The sequence below is a fragment of the Antedon bifida genome, chromosome 2 (genome assembly GCF_963402885.1).
Source record: "Antedon bifida chromosome 2, ecAntBifi1.1, whole genome shotgun sequence".
NCBI classification, from domain to species: Eukaryota; Metazoa; Echinodermata; class Crinoidea; order Comatulida; family Antedonidae; genus Antedon; species Antedon bifida.
The window spans coordinates 35,599,880-35,623,873 of record NC_136227.1 but is presented as its reverse complement, the minus strand read 5'-3'; the positions used below and the strand labels follow the sequence as shown (position 1 = coordinate 35,623,873).

The 23,994-nt window shown below is 32.9% G+C and overlaps 2 protein-coding genes and 1 long non-coding RNA gene across 4 annotated transcripts; 1 reads left to right on the top strand and 2 right to left on the bottom strand.

Moving 5' to 3' along the window:
* Window positions 1–1,266: 1,266 nt before the first annotated feature.
* On the bottom strand, window positions 1,267–8,121 carry LOC144835686 (uncharacterized). Its single transcript, XM_078690750.1, has 6 exons — window positions 8,112–8,121; window positions 7,498–7,995; window positions 7,132–7,188; window positions 5,337–5,393; window positions 1,421–3,643; window positions 1,267–1,280 (listed from the first exon to the last, which is right to left on the bottom strand). Exons 1-6 carry the CDS (start codon window positions 8,119–8,121, stop codon window positions 1,267–1,269), a joined length of 2,859 nt encoding a protein of 952 aa, XP_078546876.1.
* A 4,758-nt stretch (window positions 8,122–12,879) lies between these two features.
* LOC144834892 (uncharacterized) lies at window positions 12,880–14,887 on the top strand. Of its 2 annotated transcripts, XR_013611019.1 has the most exons (4): window positions 12,880–13,148; window positions 13,532–13,673; window positions 13,966–14,611; window positions 14,650–14,887. It is a non-coding gene; the product is annotated as an uncharacterized LOC144834892 (long non-coding RNA). The 2 variants fall into 2 exon arrangements; XR_013611018.1 differs by having other exon boundaries at window positions 13,966–14,887.
* A 2,163-nt stretch (window positions 14,888–17,050) lies between these two features.
* On the bottom strand, window positions 17,051–20,473 carry LOC144834880 (NACHT, LRR and PYD domains-containing protein 3-like). Its single transcript, XM_078689857.1, has 2 exons — window positions 20,367–20,473; window positions 17,051–19,672 (listed from the first exon to the last, which is right to left on the bottom strand). The coding sequence occupies exons 1-2, from the start codon at window positions 20,392–20,394 to the stop codon at window positions 17,082–17,084; spliced, it is 2,619 nt and encodes an 872-aa protein (XP_078545983.1). The 5' UTR covers window positions 20,395–20,473; the 3' UTR covers window positions 17,051–17,081.
* Window positions 20,474–23,994: the final 3,521 nt, after the last annotated feature.

Sequence of the window (23,994 nt, the reverse complement as noted above, 5' to 3'; positions counted from 1 at the left end):
ACAGACATGGAATGATGTAGAGTCAGAATTAGCTGTTTTAGAGACAGAGAGCATCATCATTCAGGATTTTATGGATTGAATTTTTCTATTTATTTGACATGCAACTAGGCCCGGGCCCCTATGGCTTGCCTGCCCTCTTAGTCTAATATAGCTAGATTCCTATAGCCATATAGGCTAGGCTTACCTACCAGTGCCAATTGGTTAGACATATAATCTAGCCTAATCTAAAGGCACGCTAGGCCTAGGCTAGTAGTACTATACCACCAGGCTAGCCTAGCTAACAGTTAGTTAGCCAAGCAGCAGGGGAGGAGAGCTGGGCTGTGGGTCCCATCATGAGGAAAAGAAGGCAGACGTACCTTGGCCTAGCTAGGCATCCTAGCTAGTAGTAGTGGTAGGGCCTAGGCTACAGCAGGCTAGGCCTAGGTCTTGGTTAGGCTTACCTCAAATAGGCCTAGGCCTAGCCCTACTACATACTAATACTAGGCCTAGGGCCTATTATGCCTAGATAGAGGCCTAGTTAGGCCTAGCTAGCCTACGTTTCTGATAATGAAACATCATTCAAGAAGAACATATTTATACAATCTATATTATGCCTACACTACAGCTGGCCCGATCGATGTAGTTTACAGTATTTATCTTACATTGTCACAAAAGACTAGGCCCTAGCTAGGCCCCCTGTAAATTTTTAGAAAGTGAGAAAAAGGCGCCGCGCGCGTTAACGTGTTGTGAACAGTTTGGAAGTAGGAAAATGGTAGATGGCGCTACTTTCAAGGGGGATTTTTTTCTATTTACTATATAAAACAGAGTTAATTTTTAGATTATTATACATATTTATCAAAATTTACTGATATTTTCCTGCTTTAAATAATTCCAGTTTATATTACCTACAATTTTAAGATAAAAGATATCAATATTTAACAATTTACAAAAAATGACACTGGCGTGCTGCGATGTTTTCATATGTGTCAGTTATATACAATTGACAGTATAAATCAGCATCAGATTGAAATTTTCTTATTTGTAGAAATACATTCTTTAGCTAGGTAGTTCTTCACATCAATTGAAAGATTGCAATCCATCATGTAAAGCCACTTCAGCTTAGGACACATAATGAGTAATGAAGACATTGAATTAACATCAAGGTTGTGAAGGTTATTACCAGAAATATCGAGATATTCTAATGCTAATTGAACTTGTTTGAGTTTGAGAGAACATTCTGTACCCAAGTGATTGATGACGTCACCTGATAGATTGCAATTCTTCATGTCAAGCACCCTCAGCTTAGGACACATAATGAGAAATGAAGACATTGAATTAACATCAAGGTTGTGAAAGTTATTACCAGAGATAACGAGATGAGTTAATGCTAATTGAACTTGTTTGTGAGAACATTCTGTAACCCAGTGATTGATGACGTCACCTGATAGATTGCAATCCATCATGTCAAGCCACGTCAGCTTAGGACACATAATGAGAAATGAAGACATTGAATTAACATCAAGGTTGTGAAGGTTATTACCAGAAATATCGAGATATTCTAATGCTAATTGAACTTGTTTGAGTTTGAGAGAACATTCTGTACCCAAGTGATTGATGACGTCACCTGATAGATTGCAATTCTTCATGTCAAGCACCCACAGCTCAGGACACATAATGAGAAATGAAGAAAATGCATTAACATCAATGTTGTGAAGTTTACTATCAGAGATATGGAGCCATTCTAATGCTAATTGAACTTGTGTGAGAGAACATTCTGATACAAAGTCATTAAATACAACACGTGATAGATTCTGAATCCAAACATTGGGACATTTAGCTTCAATGCCTAAAATGTGTGCAATAACTCTTCCCTTTCGCTTCAATGCCATCTTACTACAAAAAGCTTTTAAGCTTTTACTTTTAATCAAAATAGTTTCTTTCTCAGTATATTCCATGCAATAAAGTTGCATAATTAGACGTATGAAATGCCCATCACATTGTACACCTGGACTAATGTGATCAATGAACATTCTTATCGAGGTAGATATATCATCCAAATGTTGCTTTAAGTCTAAATCTTTACTGTTCATGTGATTAATTAATGCATTTACCACAGCATCCTTATTTTGTTTTTGGACACAGTTTAAATTACTTGGCAGAGAGCGATATGTTGATAAGTTGTTTGTAATCCAGTGCTTTAAAAAGTTATGAGATTTAACACCAAGAAAGCCAATTGCAAACACTCTCGCCATCTTTAAATACCTACTTTTTCTTATCACCTCCCATTCAGTATCATCCAATGGTTTAAGTAATCGTTTTACATCTTTTTTACAGTCACACTTCATACCTTCACTTTCACATAATTTACACTTATCCCATTTGTTACAATCAAATGGTGTAAGTAATCGCCTTACATCTTCTTCGCATTCAAACTTTAAACCTTCACTTTCACATAATTTGCTCAAGTAAAATCCCACCAATGATTCTACTATCAACTTGTGAAGAGGCATAAAAATGTTATCAAAGTTAGATTTTGAAATTGGTGCTTCTTCATAAACGAATCCAAGTTTAAGGGCCATGTTAACTACATCTTTGTTCGTATGCTTATCTTTCAAATCTTTCTTGTTTATCGAAAGCTGATTTACTTTCAAGCTATCATACATACATTTTCCCAACAAAATCATAGCATTTACGTATTTTGCTGGTGCCTCTTCAAATTTAGAAAGCTTGGCAAATTGGTTTTGTTTGTTGAACTGATTTAAAGTATAACGAAATATTTCTTTAAAAAGGTCAGCTTTATCTGTAGGAAGGCTTTGACTGTCTTCCCACAGCACACAGATTGAACAAAGCAGCATGGGATTTTTGCACATTGAATATACCTCTTCATGTTTACGTTTTTGCCTATACAAAGATAGATTATCTATGACCATCGTATCTAACTCCTTTCTAAGGGATTCTCCCAATTTTGGTTTTTCAAAATACTCAAAATGTTTGTCAATGTACTTTCCTATGCTCTCGTTGTTAAACCCATTAACTCTTACATGTACGTCACATGCTTCTACGAATTTATCTATATTTTCTGATCGTGAAGTAAGTATTACGGAACTGTTTTTTAAGTTGTTCTTTTTGAACAGACTAAGTACGCTTGGATTATTAAATCTTAATTCATCTAACCCATCTAGAAGCAGTACAATTTTATCGTCATGGGTCTTTAGAAAATTTTTAATTAACTCTGGATTTTGTGGAAGTTTCGTGTGCATGCTAAACTCTGTCATATCAATTTGCTTTACAATTAAACCTAAGACATCTTTGTCTAAATCCCGTACACTTAAAAGAAATACAATTTTACCTTCAAATGCTTTCATCAATTGAGTAGCCGTAGCCCAGTTGTATGATAAATGCCTTAATAAGGTAGTTTTACCTATCCCACCCTCCCCATCTATAAGAGCTCTACATCCAGGTTTGGAGCTGATAACATCTACCACTTCTGTTAATGTTGTTGGTTTGCAGTCTTTATTCTTTTTAGATTCTTTGCGTAGTTCCAAATCAGTGAACATCTGCGAAATGTCAACACTGTATCTATCACGCATTGTTGCTGGTGTAAATATACTGGCCTGGCTACACAATTCCCTTTGTCTTTGAAGCAGATATTCTTCAATCTTGTCTAGATACGAAGAAAAATGGCAACAATATTTAGTTAATACATTGCTTTTATTTAATAAGGGCCTTGCAATAGTAATACAATAAGTAGTGCTGGAGCCGCGCCGAAGTGTAATAAACCAAGTAAATAATATCGAGGGCGACAAACATAATTTATTATCAATCAGAAAGAAAACTCGGTTAAACGACTGGTGGTCGCCAGCAAATGGTAACAACCGTTAAAATGTAGAGCAATCCACCGCTTATGCTAAAACCTCCAGCTAATGTGGTCATTGATGATGGCCGCTTATAGGAAGAAAGCAAGGCGGTAGCTTTTTTTTAAACAAAGGTTCAATTTTGTAAAAAATATAATAATTCTATGCTGTCGATAGTAAAACACATTAGCGTGAGGCAATTTCGTTTCTCCATTAACTGTTGACTGTTCTACATAAGCTGTGTGTGTTTCTACTAGCTGGAAGTTTTACTAAAGCTGATTTTTCTAGATTCACTGTTTACGACATTTGCCTTGTAACACGCATATTATTATTAAGATTTTTTAGGCATTTAACAGAAATAATAGAAAATGCATTTAAAGTGATAGTTTTTACATTTAGTTTTAATAAGAAAAGTTAAAATTGTACATACATTTGCTTTTATTCAAATTGAAATGTTGCACGCGTGTATGATTAATTTAATTAAAAACCTTGCCATATCATAAATTAAAATTAATTATCGTGGAGCTGCTGTTTGAAACACACTTTTGCAATATTAAATGTAATTAATTTTGCGTATTTTATTCTTTGTTATTTCGTGAAAAGAGTTAAAGGATACACTACCAAGAGTGGGATATTTTTTTTAATATTTTTAAATACCATGCATGTATGTTATTATGTTAAAAGGCTATTTGTTGCGTAAGATGTTTATGATTGAAACTGAATTCACAATTCTCTACGTCATAATCACATTTATTTATGATTATCCTCAATTTTATGCCAAATGGCATATACAATTGTGCATTTATAGGCCTTTATTCTATATCATATCAGACTCATGCTAAAACAATTAATTTACTTTTAAAATAAAGAAGTGTAAACATTATTTAAAAATGTGCCATTCATCTTGATTAATTGATAAGTAATAGAGGACCTTGTTTGTAAAACAGTATGGTATGGTTGAATCCCTAATATTAAACTCATAAATAATAATAATAACATACAGTAGGCCTACTGCGCATTTATAAGCAAAATACCTTATAGAGGGCGGCAAACAAAATATATGACTGATCAGGAAACTACAATTGAAAACAAAGCGCCCACCAGATAAAATCAATGTGTTTGTAATGTTTAATCAAACAAAATAATTTATTGACAACAATAAAAACATATTATGTTACCAATAATACTATTGTCATTATTTCTGATAATGTTATAATATATTAATAAATAATAAAAAATAACCATAGTATCAAATTCAGTAGTAGTTTATTAGGAATCGAAAATGGCCTAGATGAAAACTGTAAATTTTAACTACAATTGCCGTTAAAGCAACCGATTATTTGTTTCTTTTATTTAATGGTGGAAAACAAAACGATCCTTACTATATTTAAATTCTCAAAATAATTTTAATTCCATCTGATTAAAAAAAAATAGTATTACTATTACTGTAGTATTTTATATTGTATTATTTAATACAATGTATGCCTGAAGTTGCCAGCTTACCTGTGTCTGACTTAACCTCTTTTCGCATTACCTCTTTTGTACTAGTGGTCTGCAGCTCTATATTAACAAATGTTATGATATTAGGACCTATATCTATGAATAATCAGGATAGGAAACATTTTATGTGTTACAGTTAATTCACATATTTTTGTTAAAATACCAGCTAGTTAATCAGTTATTCAGCAGAACTGTTCCCGTTCGTCTTTAAACTATTTTGTAGTCAAAATTACAATAAGAAAAGGTTTGCTGAAGACATAAACTTTGTCAGTGAAAAATTTTCGAAATCCCAATGTGAACAAAAAGTGAAGTTCAGTTAAAAACAATAATACGTGATGAAGCCTAGTAGTAAAACCATATCAATAATATAGAGGGCGACAGACACAATTTATTATCAATCGGAAAGAAATTAAACCAATTTAATAATGTAGTACTGTACTGTATAAAATAAAATAGGCATCTTCAGAAGCATAATTTTTTTTCTTGATTTGGCATCAATATAACAAAGAAAACGCTAATTGTTGTATTATTGTGTCCTAAACTAAATAGTTTGCTACTAGAAATTGCATTCAAAGTGTGATAGGCTTGATATTGATATATAAACGTTATAACTGCAAATAGGCCTATATAATGTAGGCCTGTTACCAATTATTTTAAAAACCTTGAAATTTATCCCAATAAAGTCTAATTAATATATATAATTATATAATATAATTAACGCGGAACTGCTGAAAACACACTTTCCAATAATAGGCCTAAATTGATTTACGTCATAGGGACGAGAATACGATTACTGCATAAATACACAAATACTTCTTAGGTTAAAAGGCTATTTCTACGGTATAAAACAAATGTGCTATGATTAAATTTGTACTAAACCCACACTGCTCTACGTCAAAATTATAATTCATTATCAGATCATCCAAAATGGTGTACTCATTTTAGACAGTGTCCATTGAAAATGTTTTTTTAAAAAAGCCATTATAGAGGGCGGCAAATACAATTAATCAGAAAGAAACTTTTAAGTTTAAATTAGAATATGGTTGTGTTACTGCATCCATTTTAAAATTATTTTAAAACAATTTAATCATGTTATGACATTTTTTTTTTCAAATTTATTATGATTAAATGAGTTAAAGAAACATTAAATTAGGAAAATATTATATATGTATCTAAGCTCATCAAACTAATTTTATTTAATATATTTACTGAAAGAGAATTTTTTATTAATTGTACAATGACTGCATTTAATTGAGAAGGATAAAAGAGAAAATTTATTTTTTCGTGAGATAGAATCATCATATTGTTTTCTCTTTCTCGACATTTCCTCAGCTGTTGAAGGAATAAAAACACAAACAACACATTTATATGCTGCAGAAATATTTACCCATTATGACATTATTATAACGATTACAGTCAAAATGCTGTAACTCAGTCTACAACACTTTCTATAAAGAATTTCAAAATATTGAAAGACAATCTTAACAATTTAGAGAGGTTTTATTCTTTGAAACTATTTTTTAGTGTTAAATTTATTCTAAAGCAATCTAAATGAAATGTTTCGTTTTTGTTTTTATATGCTTTTAAAAAAATGTATTTTAAAGAATAGGGAATAGTGAAAAGATGTGTACTGTAAATTGATTTAGTAGACCAAGAAATTATTATAGTAAATATAATAATATATGGGATTGAGTTAGGTGTCCAGTCCAGTTGCTTTGAACGTTAATGTCATAACGTGTGATTAAATCATTACGAAAGTACTAATCAATATGCGGCATAACTAAGTAGCCTAGCTTACCTGATTTAGCCTCTTTTTGCATCACTTGTTCTTCACTAGTTGTCGGCACTAAATCCACTGTTTAAGAAATAATTAGAAAAACAAAAGTGAATCATGATATTCTACATTTGAAAATCTATGATGTTCGGAACATATTCAGCAATGTGACAGTTCATTAACAAATATAGGCCATGCTGAAGTTATTCAGCAGAAATATGCAACAAACAAACATTGAAGATTTCAGTAAAAAACATTTTTTTAAATTTTCTAAACGATTATAAAGTAGTACAGTAGTCAATGGCGACCAAAAAATGTATGCATATTAAAAACTAATGATGTTTTCCCCCGCAACATTGTGGGAAACATTTTCCCCAACATAGTACATACCTGTTGATTTTTGTCCAAGGTTTTGCAGATTTGGAATAGCGTCGTCCACGTTTTCTGCACAAAGTATTTTTCTGTGTTCCAAGTCCATTATCATACTCCAGGGATCTTCATAATCCTTTACGGGAAAGTTGTACCCTTCGTCAATCCTTTTAACATCATGCTGTCTCAGTCCGTTTCCGAAGTCTACAACTCGTAGTCGATATGGTTTGAATTGTGTAATTTTAATTTCTCTAGCTTGGTTAAAGCATTCCGGGAGAAGATGGAGGACACCAAACTGCTGGGTTACTTTGATTGTTTGGTATAGTAGCATGGGATTCTGTCGACTTAAATCTCCAGAATTGCGTAATTCATTTAATAAATCTAACGTGCCACGTGCTTTGTCGATGTTTGTAACTGTAATTAAATCGTGGTATAACACTTGCAGTTGTCTCAAAAGTTTACGGTCATCATACCAAGTTGAAACTGTCATTAAATCCAGCTTAAAACGATCCATACCTCCTATGGAATGGACAAAAATTAAAAAAAGAAAGAAAAATAAACAGTGAAAACAATGTCAAACTTGTAATCAATACAACACACACATGCACAAACAATATGATTAAATGTCTGCTTACCTTCTGCCATGTTGTCAGTTTTCTGTCTTAATTTCTGAAAAATAGAAATGCTATATTTAGGAAAGGCTGCGTGTGTATGTAAAAGTATAATAGTTTGCGACCGATTAAGAATCAAGGTCTTCATTGCTCAATTATAAATCGTTATTAAGAGTCTTCATTTGCTATCAGTCATTTAAGAGTCTAGTCTTACTGAAAAAAGTACGTATAAATGTTATACATTATTATCATTAGTCGCATTCGAAGTGCGTTTTTTTTGTAAGTCTGAGTTTCATATGTGGCGACTTGAACGTGATCATTCTCATTTCCATTGTAGTTGGGAAAAAGGATTCGGCAAACTGGACTCGGAAAACTATGATTCGGCAAATTGAACTCGGCAAAATAGAATTCGGCAAATGGACTAGGCAAAATGGGATTCGGCAAGCTGGACTTGGCAAAAGGGGATTCGGTAAACTGAATTCGGCAAAATAGGATTCGGTAAACGGACTCGGCAAAATAGGATTCGGCAAACGGACTCAGCAAAATAGGATTCGGCAAACGGACTCGGCAAAATAGGATTCGGCAAACGGACTCGGCAAACTAGGATTCGGCAAACTGAATTCGGCAAGGCAGTAAACTGAATGGGTTCCTCACTACACTTTGTTCAGTACTCTCGACGTATAGCTCTCATAAAAATGTTTTCTTATATTTAATTAATTTTTAGCAAATTAGGTGTTACATGACAATCTGTTGGTATTCCCGTCCGCACCAATAGTGGAATTAAAATATACTTACATGAGTTATATTGTGCGGTCTGACAGACAATGTTATATTGTGTTTCTGTTTCTTTAAAAACAGTAGTATGTTCCCTCTAACTGGATATTGGATGTTTTCTTGCTTCGGTGTTTAATGATCTTTATTTTCTAATCGTTGAATAGCCTTGTAAAAAAGGTCAAACCTATAATATAAAAATAATATATTGTAATAAATAAATTTATAATATTTTTGTCGCATATAATTATTCTTATAATAACATTTAGTGCAATGACATCAGAGTAGGGGAAAACATCTGACGAATTAACTTAGCTCACTGGTGAAAAAGCTACTTCGAAGTTATAGGCCTAGTTATTAAATTATCAAAAATTATATCATTATCAAACTGTGGTGTAAAAACCATGTTTATCTTGGTCATGCAATTAAACAATAAATTAATAATTATTAAAAAATTAAAAATATCGCGTTATAAACAATGAGTGCGTTAAACGCAATAGAAACGCGTTGATGTATTCAAACTTATTATCGTTGTTTTTTCCATTCACGCATGCGCACGTTTATGTGTGATTTCATCGTCGTTGTATGGTTTGTTCTCGGCTGAGACACGGCTTATTTGGGACAGCAGCATTTATTGTTTTTTTAAATGGACCATCCGAGAAATTTTTATTTTAAAATTACAATTAATCAGTGTTTTATACCGACATGCAATCATAATAGTATGCACGAGGAACTAAAACCACAATGCAGAAATCTACTCACAGTTTATAGTAATGTTTGTTCAGTTTCTGAACATTGTTCCATTTGTTTGCAAGAGTTTTTATAAACGTTAACAAGCTGTTACCTATGCCCACTGTTGTCAACTATTATTGCGTGCCTCAGGCTTTCTTCCGAACCCAAACTTTGAATGTTCCAGACTGTTGCGTTTGTTGGGATAGTTTGATAATTGAGTAAAGTGGACCTATAACATGTTTATTGCGTCATTGTTTGTGTCAAGTGATGTATAAAGCGCGCAATCCATCCAATCAAAAGTCTTTAACCGTAACATACATTTTCTAATGTTTGCTAGGCCTATTTACATAGCATCGCGTGATTTTAAATTACCAAGTTATCTGATCAAAACTATACTGATGGGCATAATTACATAAACTACACAAAACTTTATCTGTTAAACAAATTAAAATGAGTGCATTTATTTACAGTGTCGAGGGGTAATAGGAGTACACGTCATGATGATGATTAATTTATCCAAAATAATAAAAACCATGTTTATCGGATATGTTTATTGGATAAGGAATGTTTGTCAAACGTCAATAGTAAAATTAATATATAACTTTATCACTATGACTTTCACAACTCAAAGTCAGTAAATGATGGGCAAGATAGCAATATAATATCTGTATGTTACAGATGTGCAGTCACGTAGGCCACTGCTAAAATAATGTTACAACAATTATATTATAAGGTCAAATCGTAGATCAGACCCACCATAATCAAAACTATTAAGAGATACCCCTAATAATCTTAGACGAAACAGCAACGAAAATATTATAAGATGGTAATATAGACTTAAACAAATGATTAATAACGAAATTAGAATAGCCTACCTGTGGATAGTTAAACGTTAATTAGGCTACAAATCAAATGTATAAACTCACCTTGTTTTTATTATAAGAAAATTAATCTTAAAAAGTAGAAATACGGAACAGAGCGAAACAAAAGGAATGAGCTCGGCCCATTCAATATATACAAAATACAAGCCTGTGACAAATTTAGCGTTACATAAACAATTAATGTGTTGAAACGCAATTAAACGCGTCAATACAATATTCAAGCAACTGTTGCTGTCTTTTTAGCATTAATCAAGTAATTTGTTTTAATTTTAGTGATGACATCATAATTCGTTAATAGAATAATAAAAAACATAGAAGAAAACATATTTTAGATGCTCATCGTATTTAATTTTAAAATCAAAAATTGTATTGAATATATTTACAATTCCAATGTTCAAATAATATTCGATAAACGATGAATGCTTTTGAAAACGCAAACGCAAATGTTGATGCAATTCAAACAAGTTAGTATTATTATCCGATGTTCACTTACGCCTGCGCATATGTGTTTGTGCGATTTCATCGTCGACGTATATCACATCTATAGCGTCTACCTGCGTGATATGGCTTGTTTTCTCGGCTGAGGCGATTATTTCGGGCAGCAGCATTTATTGACCTTTTAATTTTGTTTTGAACTTGACCATCCGCGAGAATTCAATATTTTAAAATTATAATTGGTCACAGAGATGTACGTATCTACTGAGCATGTAATAATAATGGTATAATGCGCTAAAACTAAAACCACAATGCAGAAATCTACTCACAATTAATATGATAGTATAGTGGCGTTCCTTCTCAACTTCTGAACATTGGTGCTGGCTATGTTTACGCGCGCGCGTGAGTAACTATTCTCAACAAGTTGTGACTCCGCTAGCTGTGGACGGGCAATGTTTGGCAATTCTCTGCTGCTTACGGTTGTCAACTGTTTTTAATGTTTTCCTCCCTTTGTCAGAATTCAACTTCTGATGTCGATGTTCCTTCATTGAGTTTGGTTACGGTTTGGGATAGTTTGATGAGTGAGTGTCAGTGTTAAGAGGAACTAAAAATGTTTATTGCGTAACTGTTAATTGTGTCAAGTAGTGACATCATCAAGCGCAAGTCATACTCTTCATCCAATCAAAATGCTTTAACCAGCATTAACCCTCTAATGTTTGATATAGGCCAATGTATACAACATCGCGTGATTCAAAATGTATACTAAATTATCTATAGCTGATTAGACCTAAATTGGAGGGCATTATTATCTAATAATCCCAGGTCTGTACCTTCCTCTTATACAAATCAAATGAGTGCAGAGTAAACTGTATCTATGTACAGTAATAGTAGTCCTATATTGTGTCCCTGCCAACAACTGACTCTGTTCAGCCACTTTGTGTTACATACATACAGTAGAGCCTTTATTAAGGGGACACCTTCGGGACCTAACAAAGAGTCTTCTTAAAAGGTGTGGCCCTGAATAACTGGATACCGTTAAACAGTAGTACTTTTCCCTAGTTCCGTATCATGGGAAATTTTCCCCTGAATATAGGGATAAAAGCCAATTCACACGAGCAATATCAGTATATATAGAATAGAATCTAATGTTAAGACCATTTACACACAACGCGTAGCGGACGGACGGTTTCCGCTCAGGATAGATACAAATTGTACGTAGGACAAGCTACGCGGTTTCCGCTCAGGAGATACAGATTCTACGTGGTACAAGCTACGCGGTTTTATACCTACCGTTACCGCTCGTCTGTGTAAATTGGCCTTAAATTAAGGACCCTCCAGAATAAGAGGTTCTACTGTTCTTAATTATTGTTTTCGAGGTAACCCGGATCTAAAGCAATGGTGCATGAGTTTGTCTATCTTTATTCACTCGGATTAATTTGTAAACGTACTCGTTCTAAGGTATTCGCTTAATTTAAATTTCCTTCAACCAGCCGTACGGTTATAGGTATTCAAGAACGCACCCGTGTAGTATCCTTTGTGTACAGTAATGGAAATACAATGTACGTCGTAAATCATAATGCATCAAGTACAGTCTTTGTGAGTAACTTAAACATTGAATGTGATAAGCCTTATGTGTGTATAGGCTTTATAAGATATTATTATGCTAAACAGAATATCTAAATGATGATACATGTTGTAGGCTAGTACGCTGCATCGTACCACATCCCTCGCCGCTAGTATTGCCATCATTCTTGGTAGCGCGAATGGACTAGCAATTTATGCGGATAACCCTTGTGATTGTCAGGCTACTACGGTTTTCCGTACATAATGCGGACAGGGAATTGTAACTACTGTAGTTACAATTCCTTGATGTGAATAACCATTGCGGTTGCCCAGTCTTTTTTTGTTCAATCACCAATTAAGTTTTTCTTCATTACGTGGATCCATTGTTATTGACAGGTTACTTGTTTTCCCGTACTCATTGCGGATAAACCTTGTGATTGGTCAGTCTCTTTTTCTTTAACCAACATTACCAAAGTTATTCTTATTTTTCCCGGATTTTTGTACGGACTTTAATTTAAAAATTAAAAAGTATTTTTTAAGAACTTAATTCAAACAAGGGTGAACTATATATGAAGTAAAATGACGCGTTTCACAAGGAATTAAGCGCGGTGTGAAAATCATGATCTAATGGCTGACGTCACGTTACCAGATATTAAAGTGCTATTCTAAGAAGAAGATGGTGAGTGTGATGTGTTTTTATATAATATTAAGGCAAATTACCAAGGATAACCATAAGCGAATTCAATCACTGTCCTTCTTAAACCCTGTTCACATATACACATTTATAATATACAAGCCTTTGCGCGTTCTTGTGCTGGAGACTGGTAGTTGGAGATATAATAGGCACAATGATAATATTAGGGTTACAGAAAATGGCCAGGTTTAGGTTTTATAACATGAACATTTGATACATTAATATTACTACTATAAAACTAGTTTGACAAAAAAGTGCCCAAATATCATCATGTCCATATATGGGCCATCACATTTTTTGTCACATAAAGTTTGATAGTGTAGACAGAGCTTAACAGCGTTTATTGTATTTATACTATGTATCTCTAGATTTTCCATATTGACATTTTTTGGGTCACATCAAAGAAGTATGGAATCAAAAGAGAGCGCGTTCCATTTGTGCTGACGGAAGATTTCTTGCGAGTCATAGTGAAAGGTCAAGATGTTAATAAAATACACAACTTTTCAAAAAGTAAGAGTTTTTGTTATTTTGATTTACTTATTCAGTGTATAATTTTAATATCTGAGGTCTCACTGCGTGTAATATGCACTATCAAACTAGCTTGACAAAAATAAAGTGTGATGTGCCTAAATATGGTAGTGATATGACGTCATTCTGGCCATATATGGGCAAATCACAATCTGATTGGTCCAATTTTGTTGCATTTGTATCCTTGCATTGCGTCTTTCAAATGACAGTACTATATTATAATCTAATATTATTGGCATTATTATTTACCTGGTTTTCAATATTTTTTTGATAGTTTTCAACAATTGTGCATTGATGGGTACGTTGTAATCCGTCGTCATGCCAACCTTCTAATCAGCCTCTTCAGTATGATGCTGATGTCTGGGATCCCTGAGTTGAAGTCCATTGATGACATCGCTTACCTCCGACAGACATTAGCTGTCGAGAAAACTGACGATCTCGCAGTTAGGTACTTCTTGAAGCAACTGAATGACGCGCATGGCGGTGGCTGGACTACTAAAGTTGATTGGTTCTTTCATGCTCTTAAACACCGATAGTGACATGAGAAAAATAAATACTGGTACTTAAGTGGGTACTTAAGTAGCAGTAAAGTAAAGTTGTTGCGCGAGGTGAGTCAGCATATGTTGATATCTTAACACCAATATAGCACCGTCAAGCAGTTTATTTTAATCAACGAATGAATATGATAACTAAATTTGGATAGATTTAGAAATAGTCTATTCCAGCTGTCCAGACAAGTTAAATTCCAACTTTTTTCCACTATTAAACATTTAATTTTTATTTAATTTTATACTGCAAAACTGATACATTTATTGTAAATGGTTTTTTTTTCTAATTGTCATAGTTTTGTTTAAAAAACCCAAAATTTGGTTTTTGTATCTTTAATCCACATACTTTTAACCTTGTGATTTAGTTTTTATGTCAGGCTATTTTAACATTATTTAATAGCTCCTTTTAGTTGATTTTGCCTTGAAAACAAATTTAAAATGAATCTAGAATAGAAAGTCTAGTAACTTTTTCTTTAATATTTTGAATAATAAAATGTTGCCACTAGTCAATTCAAACAATTACTGTGTATTAAAATAATTAAAAAAAACCTAAATTTAATTCTGTTCATTTTTTTCATTTATTTTAATAACCATAAATGTTCAACCTATTGGGGAGTGCAAAATCTTAATTATGTATTGATCCTGCCTACGTTCCGTACTTTAGGTTTTCTTAGTCTATAATGTTTAAAGAATGCGAGAATTTAGTTTTTTAATCAAACAAAAGTCAAACGATAAAAATACAGTAATAATAATTTTATTGATTTTCCACAAGTAAAAGCTATCTTAATTAGTCATTGGCACATTCATATTAATAAAATAATTAAAATATAAATCTATAAACAATCATAAGTTGTCAAAATTAAATAATTATACAAATATGTATATATACTGAAATATACAATTTTAAATTTCATCAACACATTGCAAACAATTACTGGATTCTATAACATTGAGTAAAGTAAAAACAAGTTTACAAAACAATCATCACTGTTATAAATATTACTAGTCTCATGCTATTCACATTATTTACTTGTTGCTTACTTACACTACTTAATTAAAATGAAATATAATATTCCTTCCGTTAATACATTAAACAATATACTCGTATACAATGTAAGACAAATGTAAGGTAGTTTACATACAGTTACTCATTTCTATGTCTGCCTACAAATGTCTATAATAGTTCAATGGCGCTATACGATCTTTGGATGAGAGGGAGCTCGGGGTGGGGGTGGGTGGTGAAAGGCGCGTTGTGAAAAGTTTAGGAAGGAGGTAAAGATAAGTAAGGATAAAAGATACAAATATTTCACAATTTACAAAAAATTACACCAACGACGTGGACGACGTGGACGACGGTAATCCCTAAATATACCAGTTAAATACAATGTTGTGTTCCTCTTTGAAAATTCTTTAGCTATGTAATTCTTCACATCAAATGATAGATCGCAATTTATCATGCCAAGCGCCCTCAGATTAGGAGAAATAATGAATAATGAACACAGTAAAGTAACATCAATGTTGTGAAAATTATTATGAGAGATATCTAGATTAATTAATGCTAATTGAACTTTCTTGAGAGAACATTCTGTAAGAAAGTGATTGATGACGTCACCTGATAGATTGCAATCACTCATGTAAAGGTGCATCAGCTTAGGAAACATAATGAATAATGAACACAGTGAATTACCATCAATGTTGTGAAAATTATTATGAGAGATATTTAGAGCAACTAATGTTAATTGAACTTTATTGGGAGAACATTCTGTAAGAAAGTGATTGATGACGTCACCTGATAGATTGCAATCACTCATTTTAAGGTTCTTCAGCTTAGGAAACATAATGAATAATGAACACAGTGAATTACCATCAATGTTGTGAAAATTATTATGAGATATTTAAAGCAACTAATGTTAATTGAACTTTATTGAGAGAGCATTCTGTAGAAAAGCGATTGATGACGTCACCTGAGAGATTGCAATGACTCGTGTCAAGCACCCTCAGCTTAGGAGACATAATTAATAATGAACACAGTGAAGTAACATCAATGTTGTGAAAATTATTATGAGAGATATAGAGAATACGTAATGCTAATTGAACTCGTTTGAGAGAACATTCTGAGACAAAGTCATTGATGACGTCACCTGACAGATTGCAATCACTCATTTCAAGCCCCTCCAGCTTAGGAAACATATTTAATTCTGTCCATTTTTTTCATTTATTTGAATATCCATAAATGTTCACCCTATTGGGGAGTGCAACATCTTAATTATGTATTAACCCTGTCCACGTTCTGTTTTCTTAGTCTCTAATGTTCAAAGAATGCGAGAATTGCGCTGACATCTTTAACCACACACAAGTCAAAAGATGACAATACAGTAATAATAATAATTTTATTAATTTTCCACAAGTAAAAGGTATTAAGCAAACAAGAAATATCACTTAATGATTGGCACATTCATAATAATAAAAACAATAAAAATATATACAATCATATAAGTTGTAAATAGAAATTTTCAGAAAGTGAGAAAAGGTGCCGCGCGCGTTACGTGATGTTGTGAAAAGTTTAGAAGTAGGAAAATGGTAGATGGCGCTATTTTCAAAGCGATTTTGTTTCTATTTACTATAAAACAGAGTAAATTTTTAGATTATTATACAGATTTATCAAAATTTACTGATATTTTCATGTTTTACAAAATTCCTGTTTATATTACTTACAATTTTAAGATAAAAAAATACAATTATTTCACAATTTGCAAAAAATGACACTTGCATGCTGCAAGGTTTACAAATGTTTCAGCTATATAAAATTGACAGCATACGTCAATATCGGATTGAAATTTTCTTATTGCCAGAAATCTATATTTCTCTTTGAACATTCTTTACACTCTTTCTTCACATCAACTGATAGATTGCAATGACTCATGTCAAGCACCCTCAGCTTAGGAGACATAATGAATAATGAACACAGTGAAGTAACATCAATGTTGTGAAAATTATTATGAGAGATATAGAGAATACGTAATGCTAACTGAACTCGTTTGAGAGAACATTCTGAGACAAAGTCATTGATGACGTCACCTGACAGATTGCAATCGCTCATTTCAAGCCCCTCCAGCTTAGGAAACATAATGAATAATGAACACAGTGAAGTAACATCAATGTTGTGAAGATTGTTACGAGAGATATCGAGATGAACTAATGCTAATTGAACTCGTTTAAGAGAACATTCTGAAACAAAGTCATTGATGACGTCACCTGATAGATTACAACCACTCATATAAAGCATCCTCAGCTTAGGAGACAGAATGAATAATAAACACAGTGAAGTAACATCAATGTTGTGAAGATTATTACGAGAGATTTTGAGATATTCTAATGTTGATTCAACTTGCTTATCCGAACACTCCAGAACGGACACAGATAAGCTCGTTTTTATAAATGGAAACACAGTTTCTAGAAATTTTCTTTTAGGCTTGATTCCATCTCTGCACTCTCTTATGGCTTCATTCATTATATCACCTGATAAATTACAATCATTCAACTTAAGGCGTGTCAGTTTAGGAAACTCAATCAAAGATCCAAGTGATCTGCTATTGATGTTGCTAAGATTGTTATTACTGATATCTAACTGCCCTGATAATTGGAGACCTATTTTCAAGCACTCTTTGATTATTTGATTCATTACGTCACCTGATAGATTCTGAATCGTAACTTTGTCATATTTAGCTTCAATTCCTAAAATATGTGCAATAACTCTTCCCTTGCGATATAATGCCATCCTACTACAAAAGGTATTTAATTTCAAGCTTTCATTAGGCCAATTTGTTTTTTCTTCAGTATAATCCATGCCATAAAGTTGCATAATTAGATGTATGAAATGCCCATCAGATTGTATACCTGGACTAATGTGATCAATGAACATTCTTATAGAGATAGATATTTTGTGCATATACTTCTTTAGTTTTAAATCATTGCTTGCCGTGTGATTAATTAATGCATTTACAACAACAGTCTCGTGTTGTTTTTTAATACAGTGTAAATTAATTGGTAGAGAGCGACATGTTGACAAATTGTTAGTTATCCAATGCTTTAGAAATGTATCAGCTTTATCACCAAGAAAACCAATTGCAAACTCTCTCGCCATCTTTAAATACTCACTTTCTCTTATTATTTCCCATTCATTATCATCCAATGGTGTAAGTAATCGTCTTACATCTTCTGAGCACTCATTCTCCATACCTTCACTATCACATAATTTGCACAAGTAAAATCCCACCAATGACTCTACTATCAACTTGTGAGGAGGCATGAAAATGTTTTCAAAGTTAGATTTTGAAATTGGTGCTTCTTCGTAAACAAACCCTAGTTTTAGGGCCATGTCAACCAAATCTTTGTTTACTTGTTCATCATTCATATCTTTCGTTTTTATTGAAAGTTGATTTACTTTTAGGCTATTATACATACATTTTCCTAGCAATATCATAGCATTTACATACTTCATTGGAGTGTCTTCAAATTTAGAAAGCTTTGTGAATTGTTCTTCTTTGTTGAACTGATTCAAAATACTACGAAATATTTCTTTAAATAGGTCAGCCTTGTTTTTAGGAAGGCTTTGACTGTCTTCCCACAGCAAACATATTGAAACAAGTAACATAGGATTTTTGCACATTGAATATGCTTCAGGGTGTACTTCAATATCTAATTCATTTGCAAGGGATTCTCCCAAGTCTGGTTTCCCAAAATATTTGAAATGTTTGTCGATATATTTTCTTATACTCGCTTCGCTAAATCCTTGAACTCTTACATGTACGTTACACGCCTTTATGAATTTGTCTACGTTTTCTGATCGTGAAGTAAGTATCACAGTACTTTTCTCTAAGTTGCTCTTTTCGAAAAGACTGATTAGGCTTTTATTATTAAATCTCAATTCATCTAAGCCGTCTAACAAAAACACAATTTTATCATCATGGGATATTAGAAAATCGTGAATCAACTCTGACTTTCGTGGAAGCTCTGTGTGCCTGCTAAAATCTTTCATATCAATTTGCTTTACAATTAAATCTAAGATGTCATCATCTTTTTCTAATTCTCTTACACTGATAATGAATAAAATTTTACCTTCAAATGCCTTAATTGATTGACCAGGCGTAGCCCAATTGTATGCTAAATGCCTTAATATGGTAGTTTTACCAATTCCTCCCTCGCCGTCTATAAGAGCTTTACATCCAGGTGTGGAACTGATTACATCTACCATTTCTTCTAATGTTGTTGGTTTACTTCCTTTATTGTTTTCAGTTTCCTTCAGTAGTTCCATATCGGTAAACATCTGTGAAATGTCAACTGTGTATTTATCACGCATCATCGCTGGTGTAAATATACTGGCCTGACTACACAGTTTATGTTGTCTTTGTAGCAGATATTCCTCAATCTTTTCTAAATACCAAGAAAATTCTAATTAATTTTATTTAATAAAACCTGGAAATTTGCGATTTATAATAAGTGACATTGTGTAGTGTTGACGTGAGCATAATATAAATAATATAGACGGCGACAAAAACAATTTAATATCAATCAGCAATCAGACAGAAAACGTCGTTTGAAACATGGACATTATTTTTTACTTTTTATATTTTTTTACTTTTTAGGTGACCATCTCTTACGAGCTATGCCCTTATTGGTCTTCCTTTCGTTCACAATGCTTCCTATGTTATCACCTGTTTTACTTTTTGTGTTCGATAAATAAATTGAAACTTGAAACAATTTATTGACAACAATAAGAACATTATGGTACCAATAATACTATTGTCATTATTTCTGATAATGTTATATAATGAAACAATATATTTATATAAAATAACCACAGCATTAATTCCATAGTATTAATGTTACACTAAATCGAAAGTGGTCAGCAGGCCAAGCTGAAAACTGTAAATGTTAACTGAAAGTGTTAAAGAAACCAATTATTTGTTCTTTTATTTAATGTTGGAAAACAGAACATCCTTACTATATTTAAATACTCAGTGCTGTCAACACAACAAACTAATTTTAATGCCATCTAATTTTTTTTAAATAGTAGAATTTTTTTTTTTATTCAATACAATAATGTATGCCTGGCGTGCCAGCTTACCTGTGTCTGATTTAACCTCTTTTCGCATTACCTCTTTTGCATTAGTGGTCTGCACCTCTATATTAAGAAAAATACATTTATGATATTATATCTCTTAATAATCAGGATAGGAAGCATAAATTCATATTAATGTGTTACAATTAATTCACTTTTTTTTAAAATAGAGGCTAAGCTTTCAGCAGAAATATTCCCATTCCTCTTTAAACTATGTTGTAGTCAATCTGCAATTGGTTTTTTGGAAGCCTGCCTAAACTAAACGTAATCCCACTGTGAACAAACAATTGAGGCTCAGCTGATAACAAAATTTGTTTTGTTATATAAACGATTATAAAAGTCAATGGCGGCCAATAAATGAATGCATGCAATTATTAATTGTTTTTTTATTGGTAACACGTGGTTCACATTTTCATCAACATACCTGTCGGGTTTTGTCCACCAAGCTGTTGTAAATTTGGAATAATTTCTTTCCAATTTTCTTCACAAAGTATTTTTCTGTGTTCCAAATCAATTATCATACTCCAAGAATCTTTATAATTCTTCAACGGAATGTTGTACAGAGCATCAATTATTTTAATATCATGCTGCATCAGACCATTTCCGAAGTCTACAACTTGTAGTCGATATGGTTTGAATTGTGAAATTTTAATTTCTCTAGCTTGGTGAAAACATTGTGAAAGATGATCGAGGACACCATACTGCTGGGTTACTTTGATCGTTTCGTTAAGTAGCGAGATGTTGTCTGAACTTATTTGTCCAGAATGTATTAATTCATGAAGCAAGTTTAATGTGTCATGTGCTTCGTCTATCTTTCCAACTGAAATTAAATCGTGGTATAAAACTTTAAGCTGTATCAAGAGGTTACGTTCATCATACCAAGTTGAAATTGTCATTAAATCCAGCTTAAAACCATCCAAACCTCCTAGACAAATGTGAAAATGAAAACAAATTAGTAAAATGATTTCAAAACTTACTCAATGCAACATGCAAAAAAAAAATCTGTTACCTTTTGCCATGTTGTATGTTTTCTGTCTTCATCTCTAAAAAAAAATTAAATGTTGTATTTAGGATTAACAGCTTTTTTACTAAAAGTACAGAAACGACCGGTGTACAATTACTATATGTACGACCGGTGTAGAATTATTATGTACGAAAAACGACCGTGTCTACAATTGGGTGACTACTTCTTCGCATGCAGCTAAAGTAAAATGACGTCACCAAAAAGAACCAAGATGACATGATACCGGATGCAAAAATGGCTGCGCCACAATGGGATTTATATAAATCCATTCTTTAAACACACACCCTCTGTATTTTTAAAATTAAAATTCAGAATTCGTGTATTTGTGAAATAAATTTAAACCTAGGTAAACATATTATAATGCATATTATTTGTTCCTAATAACAATTATTAAAATGACAATGTTCTTTATGTAACAATAATATAAATATAATTTTCATAATATTTTATGGGGGTGACTTTATTATTTTCATTTTTAAAAGGAACCTACAGAGAGAGGGCAGTGTGTAGAGATCGCCACAACAGCAGAGCCATATATTGAGGGCGCTAAATATAAAATTTAAAACATCAAAGCAGTTGGCTAGAGCCAAGAAAAAGATGTTAATGTGCTCTCCCTGCCTCAGCACTAAGGCCCTGTGGCCGTATTCACCAATCACACTTAAGTGAGATATTTCCCTTAAATCCTAAGAATTTCCCTTAAATCAAGAAAATATTAAGGGTTTCACTTAAGTGGTATTCACAAATGGTTTAAGGTTAAGGGAAACCCTTAACTTGGTCTATTTTCCCCTTAACTTTTAAGGGACCTCAGAGGTTCCTTAAAAGTTCCCTTAACTATTCAGTACCTACTACCTTGGTTGTGCTGACGATTCTGTATGTGCGAGTACTATGCCTACTTGTAGATAGCCCCAGTCTAGGCTAGGTAGAGATGCTAGGCCCCCTATTGGTGTGCCCAGTAACCAGCCTAGGATTCATGTTTGGTTTGAGTAGCATCTAGACCTTTTTTGCTGATCCTCACCATACAAATTAGTCTAGGCCTATATATTCATTTATTTGTTTTTATTTTGACTGCCATTATTTTCGTGGAAGATAGCTTCTCATTTCGTTGTAATAGAATTAATTAACCCCAGTCTAGTACTAGTAGTAGGCTAGGTAGAGATGCTAGGCCCCCTGTTGGTCCACCCAGTAACCAGCCTAGGATGCATATGCCTCAATACAGACAGGTTTAGGCCTGTACAGAGTGTTGGTTTGTTAGTAGCATCTAGGCTAGACCTATTTTTCTTGATCCTCATACAAATTTAATTCATTTACTTAATACTTGTTTTTGTTTTGACTGCCATTTTCTTTTTATTGATCATCGTCACGTCCACTCACTTTGTCGACGTCCCCTCGTCGTCGTCTAGGTTTAATATTTATTTACTTTTATCGTCCATACACTGTTCTCTTCATCCTCCCCGTCCCCCCAACCCCTTACTCTTTTTTAAAATATGCAAATTAGTTTTAGAGAGGAAAGTGATTGGACCATAGTGAAATTTAATCCTCTGTGATTGGACAATGGGACAACTCATGAATATTTATGATTATTTTTACCCTTAAGTTTTACCCTTACATTAAGTGTTTTCCTTAGGTAAGTGAATCCCTGAACTCATTTGTGAATACCCCTTAAGTGTTTCCCTTTGTTAAGGGAATTCTTAAATTTTAAGGGTAAGTGTTTCCCTTAGCCTAAGTGAGATTGGTGAATACGGCCACTGGCTTTAATATCCACACGATTATACATTCAGTATTGATTAGGAATAATTATAATATTGATAATTTCGATAAAACATTAACAATTGTCGCTAGTTTTCCCAGATTCGTGAGGCAGCCAGCTGGTATATTTTTCGTAGTGGGGATGCAAACCACCGTTTTGTCGACAGAATTTCCATTTTGTGGTGAAGAAATAGCTTGCTTGGGCCTAACAAAATGTAATTTTATATTTTAAAAAAACCCAATTGATTTCATTTTGACAAAATAGTTAACAAAACAACATGAATGAAAAAAAAAAATTATTTGGTTGAGAAAAGATTAGGCCTATATATTAAGATTATAAAATATTAGACAAAATTTCGGCACAAAATTACTTTTTTTTCCAAATCAACAAAATCTTGACAGCACGTAATAAACACGTATATTAGTAAATTTAGTATGTGTTCTATCAATGTGAAATCTATATATTGTGTAAATATGTATTGTGCTACATTATGGTGCAACTATAATCAATGTACCTTGCGATCTCCCCAGGTATGCTACAATAATGGTTTAAGAATGTTGTTGCAAAGGCCTCGACATTGCAGTGCCAGCCTCATGTTTACGGAATGTAGAATTCCCTCTTTTTATGAATTGTTAAGAATATCAATATATGGCCTGATGTGTAGACTTAATGCAAGCAAAAATATTTTAATCTCAACGATTATAAGCAAGGTCTTAGTTAAGTCGAAGATGCTCTCCAGATGGAATGCCATCCTGAGATGAGTAGTAGTAATTTTGTTTATTTTATTTATTTCATTTATATGTAATTTACTTTCTATGGACCAGAGTTTCCGAAATAAAAGATTGAATGAATGAATGAATGAA